A 21,302-nucleotide genomic window follows, 5' to 3' on the forward strand; every position below is an offset into this window, starting at 1 on the left:
ACGGAAGAATGCGCCGTCCCACGTCCCCGCCAGCTCGGGCTGCGCATGCGTAGGCAGACGCCGCCGGGGGCGACGTGGGCGGGACTAGGGTTGACCGTGGCCTATGAAAAGCCTCCGCTGGTTGGACCGGCCGCCGGCGGCCATTTTGACTGCTGGCAAACTCCGGCCTGAATGCCGGGGAAACGGGCGGATGCTGCTGGCTTCCCAATGGGAAAGGCCCAAGGAAGGGCAGGGTGTCCACGTCTCAGAAAGGACCGGCTGCGGCTGGTGCGACTTCGCAGTGGGCGGGGCCGTTCTGAACTTGCCAGGACAGATGCGGCGGTGACGTCCCGGGGCCGGGAGGTAAGCGAGAAGGAGGGCGTTGTGAGCATGCGCAATGGCCACGTTTTCCCTTTAACACCCAGTTCCTGTTTAGGGTGCGGTGGCCGGACACACCGGCTCTTCTTGGTAAGCCGGGCTCTCCATTCCGGGTGCAAACTGCACGTTGAAGGGCTGCGGCTGGCCCGGACTGGTTGAATGAATATTTGCCTTGCGATTAAGAGGCGGACTTGGGTTCAAGTCTTAAGCCTTGCCACATAGGAGCTGCGCCATCCTAGTTTGTATTCTCTGACCTCGAAGCCTCAGTTCCCAAAATTTACTTCATTCAGTAACAAGGTAAAATGCTTAGCTTCCGTGCTTGGCACTTGGTATTCCTTATTACCCCACAGGCCATCATTTCCAATGCAACTACTTTTAAAAAGTGTATTTGTTTCAAAAATTGTGCCAGTGTTCCTACACGTGACATTTCAGAAAAGCAAAATCGTAACGATCCATATATCCAGAAATATATTGAATGCAGAGCCATGTTGAGGCATTGGGGGCACAAAAATAAATGAGACGTGGCCCTCACTCAAGCAGAACTCACGGGCTTAGTGAGTCTAACCCTCAGAGCCACGACTTTAATTTGAATTTTGCTGTGCCTTCGGGAGTGTTTAGCAACCGGTCTTTCAGCCCCTCCTCCGCATTCTCAACCCCCGTCCACTTCAACAGGAGCCCGGTCTTGGAAACCAAAGGCTTGAAAAGCCAGAATGAAGAGAGTGGGCTGGTAGGAACTGCCTCTCCTAAATTGCCTGCGGGAACACTTTCCTGGCTGACCGCAGGCCCTCCTGTGATCTCTTCACGGCCCACTCTCCCAGCCGATCACCATCAAAGCCTGCGCGGTGTTCCCTTAGTCCACGCAGTGCCAACGAGAATAGGAGATCATAGTCCTGGCTGGCTCGGCTTAGTGGACAGAGTGTCGGCCTGCGGACTGAGGGGCCTCAGGTTCGAAGTCCCAGGTTCGATTCTGGCCAAGGGCACATGCCTGGGTTGTGGGCTCGATCCCCAGTTGGGGGTGTGCAGGAGGCAGTCGATCAATGGTTCTCTCCCATCATTGATGTTTCTGTCTCTTTCTCCTTCTCCCTTCCTCTCTGAAATCAATAAAGAAATATTTTTTTTAAAAAGAGAGAGAATAGAAGAGCGTAGCTTCAGTCTGCGCTCTGGGTCCTGCATGGCAGACTGGTTAGCTTTGGTCAAGCAAGTCCTTTGGCTTCAGCAAACTTTAAGCAAAACTAACCATGAGATCCTTGCCTTGAGACTTATAGAGATAATATAAATACAGAGATAATATAAAATTAAAATTTGCATTTTTCTCTATCACCCTCCAGATGAACTTTAGTTTCATTTCTAGTATTTGCATGAACATCAGTACTACAGCTACCAATTTCCCAGCCACTTTCTCTATACATAATATGCCTCGCAGTGCATTTTCAGGAATTTGGGGTAAATAATTTAAAACTGGGGGGACAGATACCTAGAATCACAATAATAGCTTTCAATTATGGAGTATGTCCTGTGTGTTAAGCATGTGCTGTCTGCTTTACTTCTTTGACCCGCACAAAGTCCTATGAGGTAGCTATTACCACTTTTTTGTAGGTGAGTTACAAAGGGTTTAAGTATCTGGGTAAGGTCATACACCTAAAAATAAACTGAGATGAGATTTAGATCTAGGTTTCTTTTTTTTCCAGTCTTAGTGGTTAGACACCTCTTCCAGGAAGCATGAGGAAAATTTCTTCTTATATAAGTGAACAATATAATAAATTGGTATCCAGTCAAAAAGCTTTTTCAAAAACATAATTTTTTCCATTATGCCATATTCAAATCCATTAATAAATAAAAAAATATTACCAAAAAGTAACTGTAATGATCATTTCTATTATTTATCACTCTCTTTGGTTATATGGACTACACTTAAAAATAAATTTCATTTCTTTAGATTTAGAAAAATATTTAACTTCCTGTTATATTGTGGGTATGACTGAAATACATTTTTAGTGTTTATATGTATCCATTCTTCTGACTTTTGATGAATACCCTCATTTCCAGGATTGTAGAACCCAGCCCTATTTCTGTTTACAATCTTTAACAAGTCACACCCTCTGTGTCTCAAAATACTCATCTCATATTGTCCCTTCTCGTTACCATGCAATGTAACAGCTACTTCGATATGTGCTTGCTATCTGAGTGTTGCGTGGCTATTTCAAATACTCCTAGGTGCCCTCTATGTAGACATTATCTTTTGCCCACCTTGATTGGGGCTTTGCATTTCTGCAAGTCACAATCTAACATGGAAGTGAAAAGCAGGGTTTTATGTTCAAGTGCTGCCATCTGTTGGCAGTGTGCTCTATCTACATTTATTGCTTTATCTTGACCTACTCTGGAATTTGGAATAGTGTGTAATCTCAATACTTACGGGATTTATTTTCCAAGAGATAATAAAATCTTGATATTTATACTTGAAATTGCCTTGGAGAAACTTCCAATAACTGTTTCATGAATCATGCACACGTGATTAAACATTTCTAATATAACTTAAATGTGATAGTCTTTTCTTAGGAACTTATAGAATTTTACCAGAAGAATAAATAGGGTGGGGACTGAAGACAATGGTGAAGAGGCAAGATGGTAAAGATTTCTTTAGTAGGTACTGGTAATTAGCTGTAAAGTTAGAGCTCAAGTGTTTATTAGAACAGCATTAATTGCAAAGGCAGTGTAGTAAAGGGACATAGAAGATCTGCCTTGAACTGGAGACGGAGACTACCTTTTATTGAACTCTCCTCTGTGCCAGCCCCATACTAAGCTTCACATGTACCATTTACTCTCCAATATCCCTACCAGGAAAAGGAAAGATATTAAGTGCTCTTGGTCGCAGTAAACAATTCTATGATGAATAGAAAAAGCCAAGGAAAACTCATTACCATTTTATTTGAGCTATGTGGGAAAAGTACTGGACTATAACATATTCATATATCTTATTTATGTTATATTTATTCATTTAGTAGCAATTTGAAATTTTTTGATAGACATGCTAACAAAGTAAATTTAGGCATTCCAAAGTAATTTATTATCCTGATCATTTATTTTTTTAAAATATATTTTTATTGATTTCAGAGAGCAGTGGTGAGGGAGAAAGAGACAGAAACATAATGATGAGAGAGAATCATTGATTGGCTGCCTGCTGCACACCCCACACTGGGGATTGAGCCAGAAATCCAGGCATGTACCCTTGACCAGAATTAAACCTGGGGCCTTTCAAGGCCACTGAGCCAAATCAGCTAGGGCCTGATCATCTTTTATTTATTTATTTATTTATTTACATCTTTTTTATATACACTTACAGAACAAGTGTTTGCTCTCTTGGTCCTAAAACTTTCGAATTTTGATGCAGTGATTTAGGATTAGCTCAGACTCCTTTTCCAGGAAGCATTCCTTTTTTTCTCCTCACACGAAGCTATGGACTCCATCCCCATTCAGTTTCCCGCAAACACCTGCTGTAGCATTTATCATATATTTCCTGGGAGCCCCTTAAACTGTGAGATCCTTAGCAGCAATAACTGTATCTTATTTATCTTTGAATCCCAGGTCCTAACACAGGACCTGGAATATAGTAGGAATGCTGAAAATATTTGTATGATCAGTTGAATAATTAGGATAGTACAACATTCTACTAAGGAACTTCTAAAAGCAGTCACTTTTCAAGACATAATTTGATACCAGCTGGAGAGCACAGGTAAAAATATATTTATATTGTCTCTGGGTTTAGGAATATCTATAAAATACATCTTAAATATCCAAAATATACATATTCCTTTAAAAGCCAAGAAATATTTTTCCCCAACCTAAAGAGAAAGTTTATTTAACAACTGTCTGGTTGACTTGACTAATAAATCCATTATTATTTAGGGTTTGAGAATTATTTTACCTATTTTATAGTTAAAATGTATGAGGTACTACCTTTTACATGGTGTACCCAAACCTAAAAACATAACAAAAAAAATTAATCTCTGTTACTATGTTTTTATTCCCTTATACCCTTAAAGACTGACTATAACCACTTTTCCACTGTTACCAGATCTACATTCTTCATGTACCCTTTCCCACAGCTCCAGGTTGGTTCAACATTATCTAAAGTCACCCTTTATCAACAATGGTATCAGAGTTTACTGATATTGATTCTTCCTCTTTCATCCACTGTCAAGTCACTGCTTGTTTCTCAGATTGTCAGACTTTACAGATCAAACATAGACTCCCCACATCAGCCTCCGTCTTTTATATTTCTTCTAAATTAGTTCTATAAGGGGCCCCACACAATTGCATTCTGACCATGTTTAACACTTATCTTGCATTTATATAAAAAAGTAAAGAATACTTCAAATTATCTCATTAGAAATCTCATAGTCTTCTAAATGAACAAGTCAGAAGTGTAATGGATGATTACGTGAAAAGCCATGTCACAGCAGTGACAAGGAAATAGAATTTGTTTGGTCCCCAGTTGATTGTAACTAATAACCCAAGCGGATACCACTATCATTTATTGAGACCCTTTTTTTGCCCGTAGATTTGACATGCCTGAGTGCATTTCATCTCTTCCTTTCTGTAAAATGGGAAGTGTTTTCCCCATTTTTTAACTTCATTGTATAGAATAAAAAATTGAGGTATAAAGAGGGTAAGTAGTAGACAATTTTATTTTTTGTTTTACTTTCAACCTATGGTCTTTTGCAACATTCTCTAAGAGCAAACAAATTTTAAAAATCATATTCACAATTAGTTTATTCTTTAACATTTATCTCAGAAAGAGGTTTTCATCACTTACAGTCTTCTGTTTATCTCTTGATTGTTCAGTTTTATAATAAGGATCACAAGTCAATGCTTCTATACACAAGTCAGGGAGAATGCGAGTTAGTTTCTTCTCTGGAATTCATTTTCTTCCTTAGAATAGAAACTTGCCCTTTGCTTTTAATAACACAGAAAGGCCAATATCCATTGCATGGAGGCACACATTTGTGTTTTTGGCGTGTTTTTTTTGTTTTGTTTTGTTTTTTGTTTTTTTTTTAACAGTGGTGCTGTTGACATTGGACTGCATAATTCTTTGTTGTGGGGCTGCCCTGTGCGTTGTAGGGTGTTGAGTAGCATCCCTGGCTATTACCCGCTAGATACCAGTAGCACTATCTCCCCAACCACCCCCAACCATTTGTTGTCATAAAAAAATGCCTCCAGACATTGCCAAATTGCCTCTGGTTGAGAACCACTGGGTTATAGGAATAAAGAGAAGAAAGCAAATCAGGGAGAATCCTGGCTTGAGAATATGAACAAAGACATAAGTCTAATTCAACCCAAATTCAAATGCAGAGCATATTTTTTGAGATTGCCGTCTCTCTTGTGCTGAGCGACTAAACCTAGATTCTGGGCTGTATTCTGAGCAGAGTTTCTGGGTGAGTCGCTGAGTTTCCCTTCCTGAGAAAGGCACCCAGGGTCCTTTACTCAGTTTCGCCTGATCCAAAGAAGCCAGGTAATAATGATCTGATAAGGTCTTGTTAAGTCTTTTTTAGAGAAAAGAACAGTATGCCTCACACTCAGCCTTAGGGATCCATAAGTTCAAGAGCTAAAAACCCAAGCTAACGGTAAGGAGCTTTATACTCATGACCCTTTAGTAAACATGCAAAAATTCCAAAAGTCAGTAGAAAGTAAACTAGAAGCTGAACAGTGGTGGCAGCTTTTGTGGCTGCTTCCTACCACAACAAACTCCAGAGCAGGTACAACAAAGCATGTGTGTCCTTTAAACATTCAGGTTCTACTTTTGTATTATACTTTCCCTGCAGTTTATAGTATCAACAAGACTTTGCCTGCTACCTGACAAGAAAAAGTTGACTTCTCAGCTGAATCCTAAATAAACAGGCCTGGGGAACAGATGGTCTTTTCTTTTTCAAGACATTCTCAAACTTTTTATGATCAAAGTTATTTATACTTATAATGGTAAAAGCAGGAAATAACCTAAAAATCCAACACATAAAAAGCAGTTAATCAAATTTAGACAATACTCTGAATGGACTGTTAAGCATTTAAAGTTATATTTATGGAGGTTATGAAATAATATGGAAAAATATGATAGTGAAAATTGCAGAATATAAAGTCTCATCTGTTTACAACCTGATAAAACTATTCATAGTGTAAAATAGTGGTATATTACAGATAATGCCAAAATTACAGGAAAGCCATATAAATACCACGTAAAAGAAGGAAAAATATATGTTGTATACAGTGTAATTTCAAGGCTTAATCAAAGAAGAGAGAATCCTGTGGCCACCATCAGAGGTTTGAAAATGGAACTCATTGCTACGCTGCATAACAAAATTATTAGTTGTTGATGGCAGATGAGAGGTTAGGATTTTGCAGGATTTTGTTTTAAATAACTAAATATGAATTTACTTTTTTAGCAACACAGGAATAAAAGTGTTCAATAAGTATTTCTCTTTGCTGCTTCAAACCTGAGCAGAGAAAAGAGACTGGGAAGATGTTTGATTTGGCAAATTTCTTTTAATTGAGCATTACTTTGCTCTTTGAAAAATCTAAAAATTAAAAAGATAATTCTATTATTAGGCAAGAGAAATAAGTCATAAAGTTTGTTGAAAAGCAGAATATTGACAGAAAAGAAATCTTATCATTCCTTATCTCTGATAGTGAAAGAAAAAAAAACAGAGGAAAGCCAATATGGGGGTGGAGGTGGCAGTAGAAAGGTCTGTTGGGAAAAGCACACAGAGATCCTTACTCTGGAAACAAAATAAACTGATTATTAGATCAAAGTAACATTTAGCTTCAAAATGAAACTGTAACAAAGAGAGGAAGGGTTGAAGAGGAGGTCAGAGAAGCTTTTCAATTAGAAGGAATTTCTTTAGAGCAGCGGTTCTCAACCTGTGGGTCGCGACCACTTTGGGGGTCCAACGACCCTTTCACAGGGGTCGCCTAAGACCATCGGAAAACACATATATAATTACATATTGTTTTTGTGATTAATCAATGTACTTGAATTATGTTCAGTTTGTAACAATGAAATTGGGGGTCACCACAACATGAGGAACTGTATTAAAGGGTCGCGGCATTAGGAAGGTTGCGAACCACGGCTTTAGAGCAAGCTGCTGTGGTCCATCAGCATAGGGAATTTTAGGTCTTCCACTTGGGGGGACAAGGCTTCTTGATATCTTTTGCTTTTAAAGTGCTTTTTTTAATTTTAGTTTTATTGTTGGCATTATTACAGATGTTCCCCATTTTACTCCCCCTTTGCCCACCTCCACTCAGCCCCTGACCCCCACCTTTGCCTGTGTCCATGGGTAATGAATATATATTCTTTTTAATATTTTTTTATTTTTTGTATATTTTTTATTGTTGATAGTATCACAATACTTTCAAATCCCATAGCAGGGGTGAGCATGGCAAGACCAAAAGCCACAACGAAGGAGTGCCCAGGACAAGTGAAATTCTCCCTCTCCAGTCAGGTGTCACAACCAACAAGTTCCTCTGAAAAAGCGAGAGGCATTTTCTTCTATTATCAAAATTAGATGAAGATAATAGACCCATGTTGATGTTTTTTCATTTGCATCAACAATATTTTTTATTAACAAAGGTGTTTTCCAAGTGGATCAAGTGGTGGATGAATTGAACACGTTATCTGCAGCTCTAAACATCTCTCCATGGTACCTAGCAATAAAAGGTTACTGAAACAACAATATTAAATCGAAAACCTGCCTATTTTCCCATACTAGTTAATGTGAGAAGCAAACACCTGTCCTTTGCAGTCCTGCAAAAATGGGTTTAATGTAGGGTCACAGAAAACTCAGAGTTTTTACAGCCCCCTATAAAACAGCTCTTTGTCTTTTCCCACTAATTCCCTTGTGTCACATTTAACAAAACAAGGAAACTACAGATAATAGAGGTGTTTGCAGATTAGCCTTCCAAGCCATAAATAACATAGGGTTTTGCTCACCTACAGATATTAAGGCAGCTTATCAATTGTTTAAGCCCTTCCTCTTTGTGATGGTTGCTAACATTTTAACCCAGGCAAATTGAGAATTTTTCTTTCCTGTCTTCTCACATTGACAGAGTACACATTCATAAGATTCTATTATCAGATTTCATGGTATAAAGAGTGAGACATCACCGAAACGCTTGCTTGCTGCCCCGGAGGCCCTGTTTTGGAAGATGCATCTGCTTTATGCATTCTTTGTCCTGCTCTCTCTCAGCGACGGTTCCGATCCCCACTGTCCCGGAAGATGCAGCTGTGACTCTGGGCAGTCGGTGCAATGCTACAGGCTGACCGAGGTGCCCTCAGGCCTTCCTTCCACCACCAAGAAGCTCTACATCAGCCACAGCAAAATCCAACACCTCCAGGTAACCACCCACTCTGCACTCAGGTGGCCGCAGTTGTATTTGGCATGGCACAGTGAGGGGCGCGTGTGGGATTGTTCACTTAACTGAAATAATCAGAACTTAAAAGTTAAAACGTAAAGGTTAAAACTCAAAAAAATAATCAGGACATAGCAGGTTTGGGTATTTGCACTAGTTACCGGCTTGCTCTGCATACTGAGATGGGACTATGCCTCTGGCTGTTTCTTTTTAAGGAAGCAGGAAAACCACCACAACAATAAACAGAAACAAACAAACAAACACCAGAACCTATAATTAATCGTATTTTATTTCAGTTTTTATTCAAAAAATTTTCTAATTATGTTGTCGCAAAGTAAAAGTAAAGAAATGGCTCTTTCTTAACAAAGAGTTTGAGAGCATTTGGCCACTTTATGTTCTCAGGAATAAGAATAAATGCTTTTGGGGGGAACATAGTTTTGTTTATGCCATAGAAGGCAGATAATACTAAGATCATTGTAAGACTGTGAAGATGAACCCAGCGTATGAGAATTATTCACACAGACCTCACATCCAACTGAGCATTTGTGTCTTTGTGAAAACCTCTACAGAAGGAATAGGGGTTTGTGTTTTGTCACGTTGCTGCAATTCTGATTCTGTTGCTTTTAATTGTGACTGTTACTTTCATGCTTACCTACTCAGAAGGCACTGAAAAGAGTGCTATAGTTTGTCTGACTTTTACAACGTAAAGGAACTTCTGGTTTGGGCCTTTAATGTTTGAAGGGAATCAAGAGAGTAGGGCTCTCTCCCTACTTGGCTCACCACCAAGAGAAACAATGATCGTAGGCAAGCGGTTATAAGAAACCTCTGGAACTCATTTTGTTTATTCTGAGCCTTAGTAAGCACAATTGCCTTTTCTCTTCCTAACCCAGTAGTGCCTAATGCCCAAGAGCACGTCTGACCTGGTCAGGCCTAAGCATTCCAGCAAGACACCTAGTTAAGGGGCAGGTTGCTTAAATATTTGTTCTGAGCACCTGAGATGCTGAGAGCTAGAGGGTCAACTAAGCCTGGTAATGACCCTGCACTGCTGCTTTGCAGCCAATAAGATGAAATTATACCTCTCATCAAATTAAATTATTGAATCAATCCATTTGTCATTGGTTTAGGCTCACTGAAGAGCAATATTGCCACTTCCCTGACTTAAGCCCACTTAACTGTCTCTTGGACGGACAGTTCCCAGTGGAAAGGTTGATGAAACACAGAAATGTTTTGTGGAGGAAATAAAAAGCTCTGAGCAATAATATTTCTCTTTATTCTTGTAAAAACAGTTAGGCTTTTAGTAACCATATTTCACCTGTGTTTGGTGAATACAATGTCTCTTCAGTTTTTTTTGGTTTGAATTATAGACCAGGACGCCTATATTCAAAGAAAAAAATACCCTGAAATGGATCTTCAGATTCATTGCAATAGAAATTATATATACATATGTACATATATAAATATAAGCATGTATATCACACATTTATAAGTATGTATACATAAATATATACATATAGGTGTATATATATCACTAGTTAAAATATTTCTATTATTTGTTTATATAATTCAATTGTGTTTGAGACACAGCTTGTGCCTTCAAGAAAAGAGGGATTTTACTTATCCATTTATCTGTAAAAATTCCCACTTCTGTGAAGCTGCCTGCCATCAGGCTATAGAACTCTTTATTTTTCTGTCTGCCTTACACTGTGCCATGGTCCTTACCCTCCTGGCTCTAGTCTTGCTCTCCATCCTAAACTCTGAATTTCTTGGGTGCCTTCAGGGTCCTATAGCCTAGTCTCACACTTCCTTGAACTCATAAAAAAAGTATCTATCTCCATTTCCACTTGATCATAACTCTCTACTGTCTTAGTTAGATCATAATCCTCTTTACCCATGTAACTTCTCCAATCAATAAACTTGAGTTCCCATACACACTGTCTCTCTGCTCCTCATCACCTTTCCTTTCAGTCACACTCTGCACTTATTTTTCCACCTCATGGAGACTTCTAGCCCTAGATCTACCCAGTTCTCCCAGATAATCCGTTTGTTTCCTATCTATTTTCTTTTTCTACCCCTTCCCTTTTTGTATCCCACAATGACTTATCCAGCAAAACCTCAGTTTTAAATTAGGGTGATAATTTTCCTTTGTTTCTCCTGTACCTGAACATCTGGGTGCTGCTGGAGAGGATCACACAACCTCTTTACACATATCTGTGCGTGCCTGTGTGTGTGTGTGTGTGTGTGTGTAGTTAGGAAACACCACACATTTATAGAACCACTACAAATTTAAGGTCTCCAACTTCATCTGGCTCTTCAATGTCACCCATCTATATCCTTTCAATTCTTTGTCAGGTCCTACCTATATCCCCTCAGCATCTTCCAAAACTTCAGTACGGTTTTGGATTTCCTTCTCAAGCCCTGCCCTCCTTATTCTCACCAAATGACTGGCTTCCTATTTTATTGACAAATTATGACAACACGAAGGCCATTTGCCTTGATCTCCCTCCGTTCTTACTCACTGTGTACTAGCGTGTCTCCATCCAATTCTGCACGTTCTTTCCTGCAGAGAGATGTCCCTCCTCTTCAAAGCAGCCTCCCGCTCCTGCCCTTGGTTTCATCTCTCACCTTTCCCCACAGCTTGCTCCGTCATTCTCCCCACTCCCGTATCCTCTATTGCTCTTTCTTTACTAGCTCCATCCTAGCCTATAAATATGATCCTTTCATTACAATAAAAATAAAAATATTTTAATTCTATGTCTCCTCTGCGACTATCTGTATTTGCAAAAGTCTGTACTTACTGGATCCAATTTGTCATCTTCTGTTTACTCTTTAATTCACCACTGTCTGGTTTCCACCCCTTCTCACACAGCTCACACTGTCCTCTCTCAGACATTGGCTCATTCTTTTTTCTTGAAATTCTCACATTCTTGTCTACCATGACTCCACACTTTTAAGTCCTCATTATTCTTCCCTTATATTTCTTTCTGTCATTTTTATAGGTTTTGTTGCCTCTACTGCTTTCTAATTTTTGGCTTTTCCAGGGAGTCTCCATCTTCATCCATCCCCTTTCTTACTATGCACGATATCCTTAGGTGACTTCACTTTGTGTGATCATGGCTCCCCAAATTGTGTTTCTATCCTAAATTTTCTCCATGTTCAAACTTACGCAGCTGCCTACTATACCTCTACTAATGTCCTCAAGGTTTATCCATGTTGTATTATATGTCAGAATTTCCTTCCTTTTAAAGGCTGAATAATGTTTCATTTTATAAACATTTTGTTTATCCATTCATTGTTTGTTTCTTCTTTTGGGCTATTATGTATAATGCTGCTATGAACATTCACGTACATGCTTTTGTGTGGACATATGTGTTCATTTCTTCTGTGTAGATATCTACCAGTGGAATTTCTGGGTCACAGGGTAAATCATTTTACATTTCCACAGCAATGTAAAACAGTTTCGATTTCTCTTGCTAACATTTCTTACCTTTTGTTTTGTTTTGTTTTTTAGATCATAGCCATCCTAGTGAGTGTCAGGTGGTATCTCTTTATGGTTTGACCTTCTTAAGACTAATGATGTTGAGCATCTTTTCAGGTGCTTATTGGCCATTGTGAATCTTCTTTTGAGAAGTACCTATATGAATCCTTTGCTCATTTTTTTTTAATTTCCTGTTCATATTTCCTTGTTTTTTTCTTTATTGATTAAGGTGTTGCATATGTGTCCTTATCCCCACACAAGCCTTCCACCCCCCTTTGCTCATTTTTAATTGAATTATTTGCCTTTTTATTATTTAGTTGTAAGAGTTCTTTATATATGGTAAATACAAACCTTCCATCAGATATATTATTTGTGAAAATTTTATCATATTCTGTGGGTTGTCTTTTTATTTTCTTGATGGGTGTCCTTTGAAGCACAGAAGTTTCCAATTTTTATTAAGTCCCATTTATCAATTTTTTCTTGTTCACATTTGCTTTTGGTGTCATATCTAGAATAGCTTTTACCAAACCCGAGGTCATTAAAATGTACTTTCTTCTAAGAGTTTTATATGTTGAGCTTTCACATTTGGAGGACAAATAGGGATATCTTTATGATGGCGGTCAATTAAAATGATTGCCTTTTCATCTTTTGTGGAAAAAGTTACTTAAAATTACTCCTGGGTAAGAAATACCTAAACAGGATTTATCACTGAGTGGAGGAATTATGGAAAATTTTTATAATCTCACTATACTTTCCAGAATTTTAAAATTGTTTACAGAGAACAAGTGTAGCTTTGAGGATCAGAAAAAAAAAACCCATTGTTTTAGAATTTCTTGCTGGCTTGGTTCACACATGTCTGAGGCAATTGGTCACTGTGAGGGCATGTCAGTTTTGTGTGTACATTAGACCTATAAAAAAAACAAGAAAGTTGTGGGGCCTCTAATGCTTGGACAGGCCAGACCCAAATTGAAACCAGAAATAAATCCTTCCATGGGGAAGCCTTCAGGAGGTGCCTTCTCCTCTACTTCATTTTACTTGCCTTGCTTATTTTTAAAAAATGTTTTCATATTTTATTGTAAGTTTTACTTATATATGTATTGGGCTCACTAAACTGTAAACCTACAATGGCAGATATTATACTTAGGTAAGATTCCTGTGCCTAATGGTTAACACCAACCCAAACTTGCCTTATTTTCTAAGCAACATTGAAAAAACTACCAGCAACCCCAGGTTAGCTCTAGGGCAAAAGTACCTCTTTCCATAGCTCTTGAGCACAGCCCTGGTTAGGCCAGGGAGGTGGAAAAACAGGTATGGCCGAGTTATCTTTTTTCTTTTGCCAACTCAACTTAAAATTTGAAAACCAGTGAGTGTCTTCTTCACTGTTTCTGCCACCAGAACTCTCTATTCTTGAGCTAAGTGCCGGCTAGAGGGGTAAGGTTAAAAATGCATTTGTTGGAATAAGATAAACCTGGTTTGAAAGCACAACTTCCACTTGCTAGTGAGACATACTTGGGCAGGTTATTTCACCTTCTTGAGCCTTAGTTTCCCTCTGAGAAAAGGGAATAGTCATGCTTACATAGAGGGCTTTTTAAAGACAAACATACTTAAGTAATGACAGGTATTTAATTAATAATAAGTAATCTGCATTGACTCTGACCAAAAGAAAAAGGGAAGGTTCTCTGTGCTTAATAAAAGAAAACATCTATCCATTGGATTCAGGTCAGAATATGGACTGCGTTTACTAGCGAGACCAGTGCATATACTTACAAAGAGAAATCAAGACAATGGACAAATTGAAGCTCTGACACCACCCTGTGTCTCCTCCCCAAATATATTCCCCATTCAGATCCATGTCAGCACTGAGACTTGCTGCATTGTCAGCAATCCTTTAGGGCTGTGGCCACTGAAATAGAAACGGGAAGTATGAGTAACACCAAGTTCTTTTGGGAGATCAACAGTTCTAGAAGTGAAGATCTGTGTCTAGAGTCATTTCTGACTCTTAATGAAAGAAAAGCCTAGAAAAAGACACTTCAGAATGGAGAATAGATTTAAAAACACTGAGTTTTGGGGCAGGTCATTTAATTTTTTATTTTTGGCCTGAAATACTTCATCTTTTAAATGAGAGATTTGGATTAGTTAATCTCTAAGATCTCTGCTTCTCTAAAATGCTATCGTTTGTCGTTTGTGTCCAGATCTTGAGTCTTTTCTGAAAACATTAGTTGTTGACCAAATGCAATAGAAAATGTATTAGAAAATGGTAAGCTGAGGAAAAAAGATCTTTGCAGTCCAATAGAGCTTGATGAAATTCTCAGCTCTTTCACTTATTAACTTTTTTGTTGTTATGTGTTTTGTTTTCACTTAATAACTTCTTAGTTTCCTCATTTAAAAGCCAGTGTTGATAATAGTAAGCTTGCAGGGTTATTAAGAGAATTAATATTAACATTAAAAAAGTACTTCACACTTGTAGATATTCACCAAAAATAAGAAAAATTTGTGCCCTAGCTGGTGTAGCTCAGTGGATAGACTGTCGGCCTGCAGACTGAAGGGTCCCAGGTTCGATTCCGGTCAGTTGCAGGCTCCTCCCCGGCCTGGGCCCTGGTCAGGGCTCATGCAGAAGACAACCAATTGTTGTGTTTCTCTCACATTCATATATCTCTCTGTCTTTCCCTCTCTCTTCCACTCTCTGTAAAAACCATTGGAAAAATATCCTTGGGTGAGGATTAAAAAAAAATTGCTATTACTATTGGGATTAGGACTAATCAATGCAACTGATTAATCAGTAAGAAAATATCAAATATTAGCAGCAATATGTAACTAAAAGCAGCTGCCAAAACTGCTAAGATTAAAAACATTTGTTTATGGAAATTTTAACATGAGATTCTTCTAATAAGAGTATCATATTAAGAGATGTTTGAATATATACTTTACCATAATTCACATCACATGTCCTCCCAGAATTTAGGTGCTTATAATAAACATGGGATGCAAAATTAACCCAATTTAAAGATGGTAATAGTGCATTGGTATTATAAAAAGATTCAACTGCATAATGAAATCAAATATTTAGAAACTGTCGGTAGTAAGACATATAAAATTTGCATTAAAAGTTCCACCTTAATTGAATTCTCAAGCAGGTTGAACATGCTGCAAAATTTATCAAGCTGAAGAAAACCTAAAACGATTCCACTTTCTACCTAAACATGACCTTACTCAGAGAACTAAATACCAAAGAACCCATCATCCCACAAAAAAAGGTGGATGTCAAACTAGGAAGTTGGTGGAATTTGTAGAGAGATCGGAGTATTTGAATTTGCAAATCATGGACCAAGTTTATCAGATTTTGGTACTTCCTCAAATCTAGGAGAGGTCGGGGATATACGCATGAATGTACTTCTTACTCTATGGAGATGGAGATACATGTATCCTGTTTGTTTCTTCATGGATCTTGTTTATCAGTGAAGTGCAACTTGGGAGATATAGAGCAGGAGGCTAGTTTCCAAAATCTATCTATATAAATGCCTAAACAACTGTTTGACTGTTTGGTCGGTAGCTATGATGTGCACTGACCATCAGGGGGCAGATGGTCCCACTGGTGGGTCAGCTTGCTGCTGGGGTCTGGCCCATTCCGACTGGGCAAGAAGGGCCAGACACGCCCTGGAGCCCTCCCGCGGGCCCTCCCCAGCCCCAATCGTGCACCAGTGGGGTCCCTCGGGCTGGCCCGCACCCTCTCGCAATCCTGGATCCCTTGGGGGATATCCGCAGGCCAGGCCGAGGACCCACAGGTGCACGAATCCATGCCCGGGCCTCTAGTATAATATAATTGAAAACATTTCTCTGATAGGTCCATCCTGGTGATAGCAGTATTTGGGGCTTTTAAATTTGTTACTTTTAATGCTTTAAAGGTAATTTATAATTTAAAAAATTCAAACAATACAAAATGTAGATAGTGAAAAATCCCTTGCAATCTTACACCCTAGAGTTAGCAGCTGTTTGGTGAAAGATTTTCAGATTGCTTTATTTTTAGCTATTATAAGATGATGCAACAAAGAACATCCTATGCCATAAATCATTGTGCAATTTATAAGTACTTCCTGCCTAGAAGTAAACTTGCTGGGTCAGAGAACATACAGCAAAAATTGGCCAATATTTCACATCTAACTACAGTGTGTCAAAGTGCATAAAATATTTTTGCTATCTTCCAGTGTTAGCAATCATAAATAAAAATAGTCAGGATCCTAGTTTTCGACCATCATTAGTATTGAATGATAGCACATATGGTGTGTTTTTCCCACCACAATAATCTTAGTTTACTGTTTGTGTCCCCCTCCCTGCTTCTGCCTTTTTTTTTTCTTTTTTTTTTTTTAAGCTATCTAACTTCACCCGAATGTTGGCTCTGGAAGATTTCATTCTTCTGGCCAGTGGAACAGAATCAGTAGAAAATGATACTTTCAAAACTCTGAGTACCTTGAAGACCTTGGAACTCTGGAAAAATAAGCTCAGACGTGTCCCCCGTGCTCTCCCAGCCAACCTTGAAGTGTTAAAACTAAATGACAATTCGATATATGTCCTGCACGGATCTGATTTTGAAGGACTGAAGAAGTTAAAAACCCTTGAACTTAAAAACAACCTGATCTCTGCCGTCTCTCCCAGCATGCTCTCCTCCCTTGCCAGTCTGCAAAGCTTGATGTTGGATGGCAATACTATCGAGTCTGTAGCTGGACCACTGGCACTTCCGCATCTGAAACATATGAGTATGGAGAATAATAAACTACGTATTGTACCCGCTAACCTCTTTACTTCTCTCCAGTCTTTGCAGTTCCTCAGTTTCAGTGGTAATCTTCTGACTAAAATTCCTGTTACTTTGCCCAAATCCTTGCTCTCTTTAAAGATAGAGAGAAACCAGCTCAAAGTGGTGAGGTTTCGAGATATGAAACACTTGGAAAACCTATCCCACCTTTACCTGTCAGAAAACTCACTCTCTTCCATTGAGGGGGCGCAGCTCCTTGCCAATTTAACCACTCTGGAGCTGTCCCAAAACCAGCTCCAAGCCTTGCCCCTCAGACTACCGGCAAGGCTACAAAAGCTTGATATTAGCAATAATCTGATTCAGAGAGTTACAGCGCAAGACTTCCAGGACCTCCGGGACTTGAAACATTTGTTTCTGGACAACAACATCGTCAGCTTGTTCGAAGCTGGGGCCCTGCAGCGCTGTTCCCAGCTCTCCAACCTGGCCCTGGAGCAGAACCTGCTGCTGTCCATACCTCTCAGGTAAGTGAGCCTCACCACTCGTGGTCTCTGTTATAAAAGTTCTCCAGAGATTAGGGCAATCAGCACAATGTAAAAGCAAGAACACGGTTAGAGCGAAAGTAAACGATCGGATCAAGCCTATCCAAGCCTTTAGGGGTGGAAGTTTTAAACACGGGTTTGGAATCTCCACCCTCACACTGAATACTGCACTATCTTACTTTGCCTGTTTGTCTGTCTGAGGGTGTGAGTCCATTTGTGTTGGTCTTACCTTCTGGTTTTGGTTGTCTCTTCTCTCTTTCTCTCCCTCTCTCTCTCTCTCTCTCTCTCTCTCTCTCTCTCGTGCGCACACACACACACACACACACACACACACACACACAGATACCCTCATACTTAGAGACAATTTTTCTTTCCAAATATCCCTCCCTCTATACCCAACCTACTGTACCTGTTCCCCAAAACCAGTCATAATCCAAAATGTACAAGTTCATATTTTTTATCCCATTTATTTAAGCTTTATCCTGCATTTTAAAGTAGATAAATTAAAAAAAAAACAGTAGAAGAATGCAGCACTGTTATTTTTTTATAAAAATATATCATGATGTTTATTATATGTGCCTACCAGTGGATTCTTTTTCCCTTTAGCACTTTATAGAAAAAATCTTTCTTGCCTTGCTTATTATCATTATCAAATTTCTACTAATATACCAGCTCTGTCCTCTATAGAATCCTATGACATTCCATTTACTTATTTTCATTGTTAGTTATATTTTTTCTTACTAATGGTGAAAAGAAAAATTATCTTTGATATGTACAAATGTTAATTTTTTTCTTGTTAAAAAAGGGATTTTTTATTATATAGTATGCTATTTGTACCCAAACAATAGATCAAAAAGTGACTTTTCTAATTGAAATCTATTCATATTTAAAAATTTATGTTGATGTCCAGATCTTACTTCAAACCAATTCGATCAGACACCCAGTGTTAGGGCCCAGACTTCAGTATTTTCAAACAGTTTTCAAATGAATTTAATGTGTAGCGAAGGTTGAGAACCAGTGGGCAAGGACAATGGGGCGAGTAACATGAGATGGGAATGGGCTTTTCCTATGAGGTTTAAATTAAGCAACATAACTGTCTGCTCGGTCAAAGAATGTAGCCAGCAATGCGAGCAAAGTTCTTGTAGAGAGTGATTTTTAAATTCCCATCACCGCCCACCCACACTCCCTGCCTTTTCTTTGAATTAATAAGTGGGAATGACTCAGAAATTTTCTCTGTAGTATTCCTCCCATTAAGAATCAGAAACACAATAATATCTATCTCTTCTACTTAAATTTAAAAACTTTTATTTATGAACTTTAAGCAATACACCCTTTCTTTTGTATTTGCACGCTCCTTGTTCATATACAAAGTAACACTTTAAAATTTAGATTTCTATAAATACACTGTAAACATATGCAACCTACTTATATCACAAACTGTTTTCACAAATCCCTTCTTTTGTCTGCCATCTTCCATTCTACATTTCATCAAGTGTTATGGTACATGGTTTTGGGTATACATATATTAAAATATCTACCACATTTGCCTCAATTAGTATATTGATAGAAAATGATACCTAACATTAATAACTGCTGGCTAAGATCATCAATCAATTCATGTACATCTGGTGTTTCTCACAGCAATCCTGTAAAGGGAGGAATATTGTTTTACTTCTATAAATTATTTTTTAATATATTTTTATTGATTTCAGAGAGGAAGGGAGAGAGAGATAGAAACATCAATGATGAGAGAGAATCATTGATCGGCTGCCTCCTGCATGCCCCACACTGGGGATTGTGCCCACAGCCTGGGCCTGTGCCCTGACCGGAATAGAACCATGACCTCCTGGCTCATTGGTCAACACTCAACCACTGAGTCATGCTGGCGGGACTACTTCTATAAATGATTGATTCATGGCCCCTTTCAACTAAAATATTGGGAACTTAGTATTTTTCTTTTCAATTTATTTATTTATTTTCTTATCAAAGCCCTGGAGTGTTGTGAGCCCATTTGATAAGTAAAAATATTAAAGAGTTTTATGATGGGGAACCAGAAAAAAACTAGATGTTTAGAAAATAAGACTTATGAGGAAGGCTTGAAGACCTATAGATAAGACTGCAGTTTACACTTAAAACTACTTTTTAAAAATAAAATTTGTTTTCTAGCTTCAGAAGGGACAGAACTATAGACAAGGCAGGGGTTGCTCCATCTGAGTTTCTTTGCAGTTGAGGGATAAGGGTCCTGACCTTCTCTTGCATCCTGTTCCCATGCTTTCGCAGGCTCCCGGGGACCTTGGCCAGGCTGGACCTAAAAGGCAATGTCATCCAGGATATCGCGGAGAGGGAGCTGAAGGACCTAAAGCAGCTTCAGGTTCTAAACCTCAGGAACAACAAGATCTCTGCCTTGGACCTCAAAGCCCTGGAGGGGCTGCCTCGCCTCAGGCACCTGTACCTGGACGGAAATCCCTGGAATTGCACCTGCAGTCTCCTGAGAGCGAGGGAGGTCCTGAAGGCCAAGGGCACCGACGTGCGGGGTGGCCAGTGCGCGGCACCAGCCGAAAGGCAAGGGGAGAGCTGGATGTCTTCCAAGAAGATCCTGAGGCAGTGCGAGCCACACCTACGTCTGACCGAGAAGGGCAAAGAGACCAAAAAGAAGTCAAAACCGGAAGAGCACCCCAGCTTCAGAATCAACATGGATGATGATTATTACGATTACGAAATCGATTGAGTGTGAACTTAGGTTACAGTTTAGAAAAAGCTTTTGTTTCTTTTTTTTTTTAATAGACTTTATTTTTAGGACAGTTTTAGGTTCACAGTGAAATTGAGAGGAAGGTAGAGAGATCTCCCATACATGCCCTGCCTCCCCCACCAGAGGAGCACATTTCTTAGTCGATGAACCCGCACTGACACATGATCATCACCTCAAGTCCACACTGTACAGTGGGGTTCACGCGTGGTGTTGTACACTCTGTGGGTTTTTACAAGTGCATAATGACATGTATCCTGCATTATAGGATCCTATAGAGTAGTTTCCCTGCCCCAAGCATTCTCTGTGCTCCAGAATCAGCTTTTAATGTTCAGTCTTGTAAGCAGAAATATACTATACAGTTAGCTATACCAGACTCTTTTTGTTAGTTTTTCTTTTTTGAAGAATGAAATGAGGGTTAAGATAAGAGATGAGGTGGGGGAGGAACATGGAAAGGAGCAATGGTAAGAAGATGTAAGATTCCTTCTCTGTGAAAAGTAATTGCTTTGTGTTTTATACTGAAACCCAGACAAATAACAATGCCAAATAAAATTGCCATCTGGCTAACTTCCTGCAAGTACAGTAGTCCATTTTATCAAATTAAAAGTGGTGATATTTTATATGAAGCTGGTACAGGCATATAGGTATACAGACCTACACTACAGGCTTTTGGTTGCAAGCAATAAAAACGGACTGTGAGCCCGGCCAGTGTAGCTCAGTGGTTGAGTGTCAACCCATGAACCAGAAGTCACTGTTCAATTCCTGGTCAGGGCACCTGCCCAGGTTGCAGACTCAGTTCCCAGTGGGGGCCATGCGGGTGGCAGCCAATCAATGATTCTCATCATTGATGTTTCTATCCCTCTCCTCTCCCTCTCTCTGAAATTAAAAAAAGAAATTTAAAAATCCAACAAAATAAACAAAAAACTGACTGACCTGGCCAGGTGGCTCAGTTACTTGAAGCATCATCCCATACACCAAAAGGTTGTGGGTTCTATTCCTTGTCAGGGTACATACCTAGGTTGTGGGTTCAATCCCCAGTTG

At 39.2% G+C, this 21,302-nt stretch overlaps 1 protein-coding gene across 1 annotated transcript; it reads left to right on the plus strand.

Moving 5' to 3' along the window:
- Nucleotides 1-8,481: 8,481 nt before the first annotated feature.
- On the plus strand, nucleotides 8,482-20,838 carry LOC102765866 (nephrocan-like). The gene is made up of 3 exons (XM_006778416.2): nucleotides 8,482-8,739; nucleotides 16,596-17,497; nucleotides 19,796-20,838. Exons 1-3 carry the CDS (start codon nucleotides 8,551-8,553, stop codon nucleotides 20,241-20,243), a joined length of 1,539 nt encoding a protein of 512 aa, XP_006778479.1. The 5' UTR covers nucleotides 8,482-8,550; the 3' UTR covers nucleotides 20,244-20,838.
- The last annotated feature ends 464 nt before the right edge of the window (nucleotides 20,839-21,302 follow it).

The sequence above is a fragment of the Myotis davidii genome, unplaced genomic scaffold, assembly GCF_000327345.1.
Source record: "Myotis davidii unplaced genomic scaffold, ASM32734v1 scaffold147, whole genome shotgun sequence".
Classification (NCBI taxonomy): Eukaryota; Metazoa; Chordata; class Mammalia; order Chiroptera; family Vespertilionidae; genus Myotis; species Myotis davidii.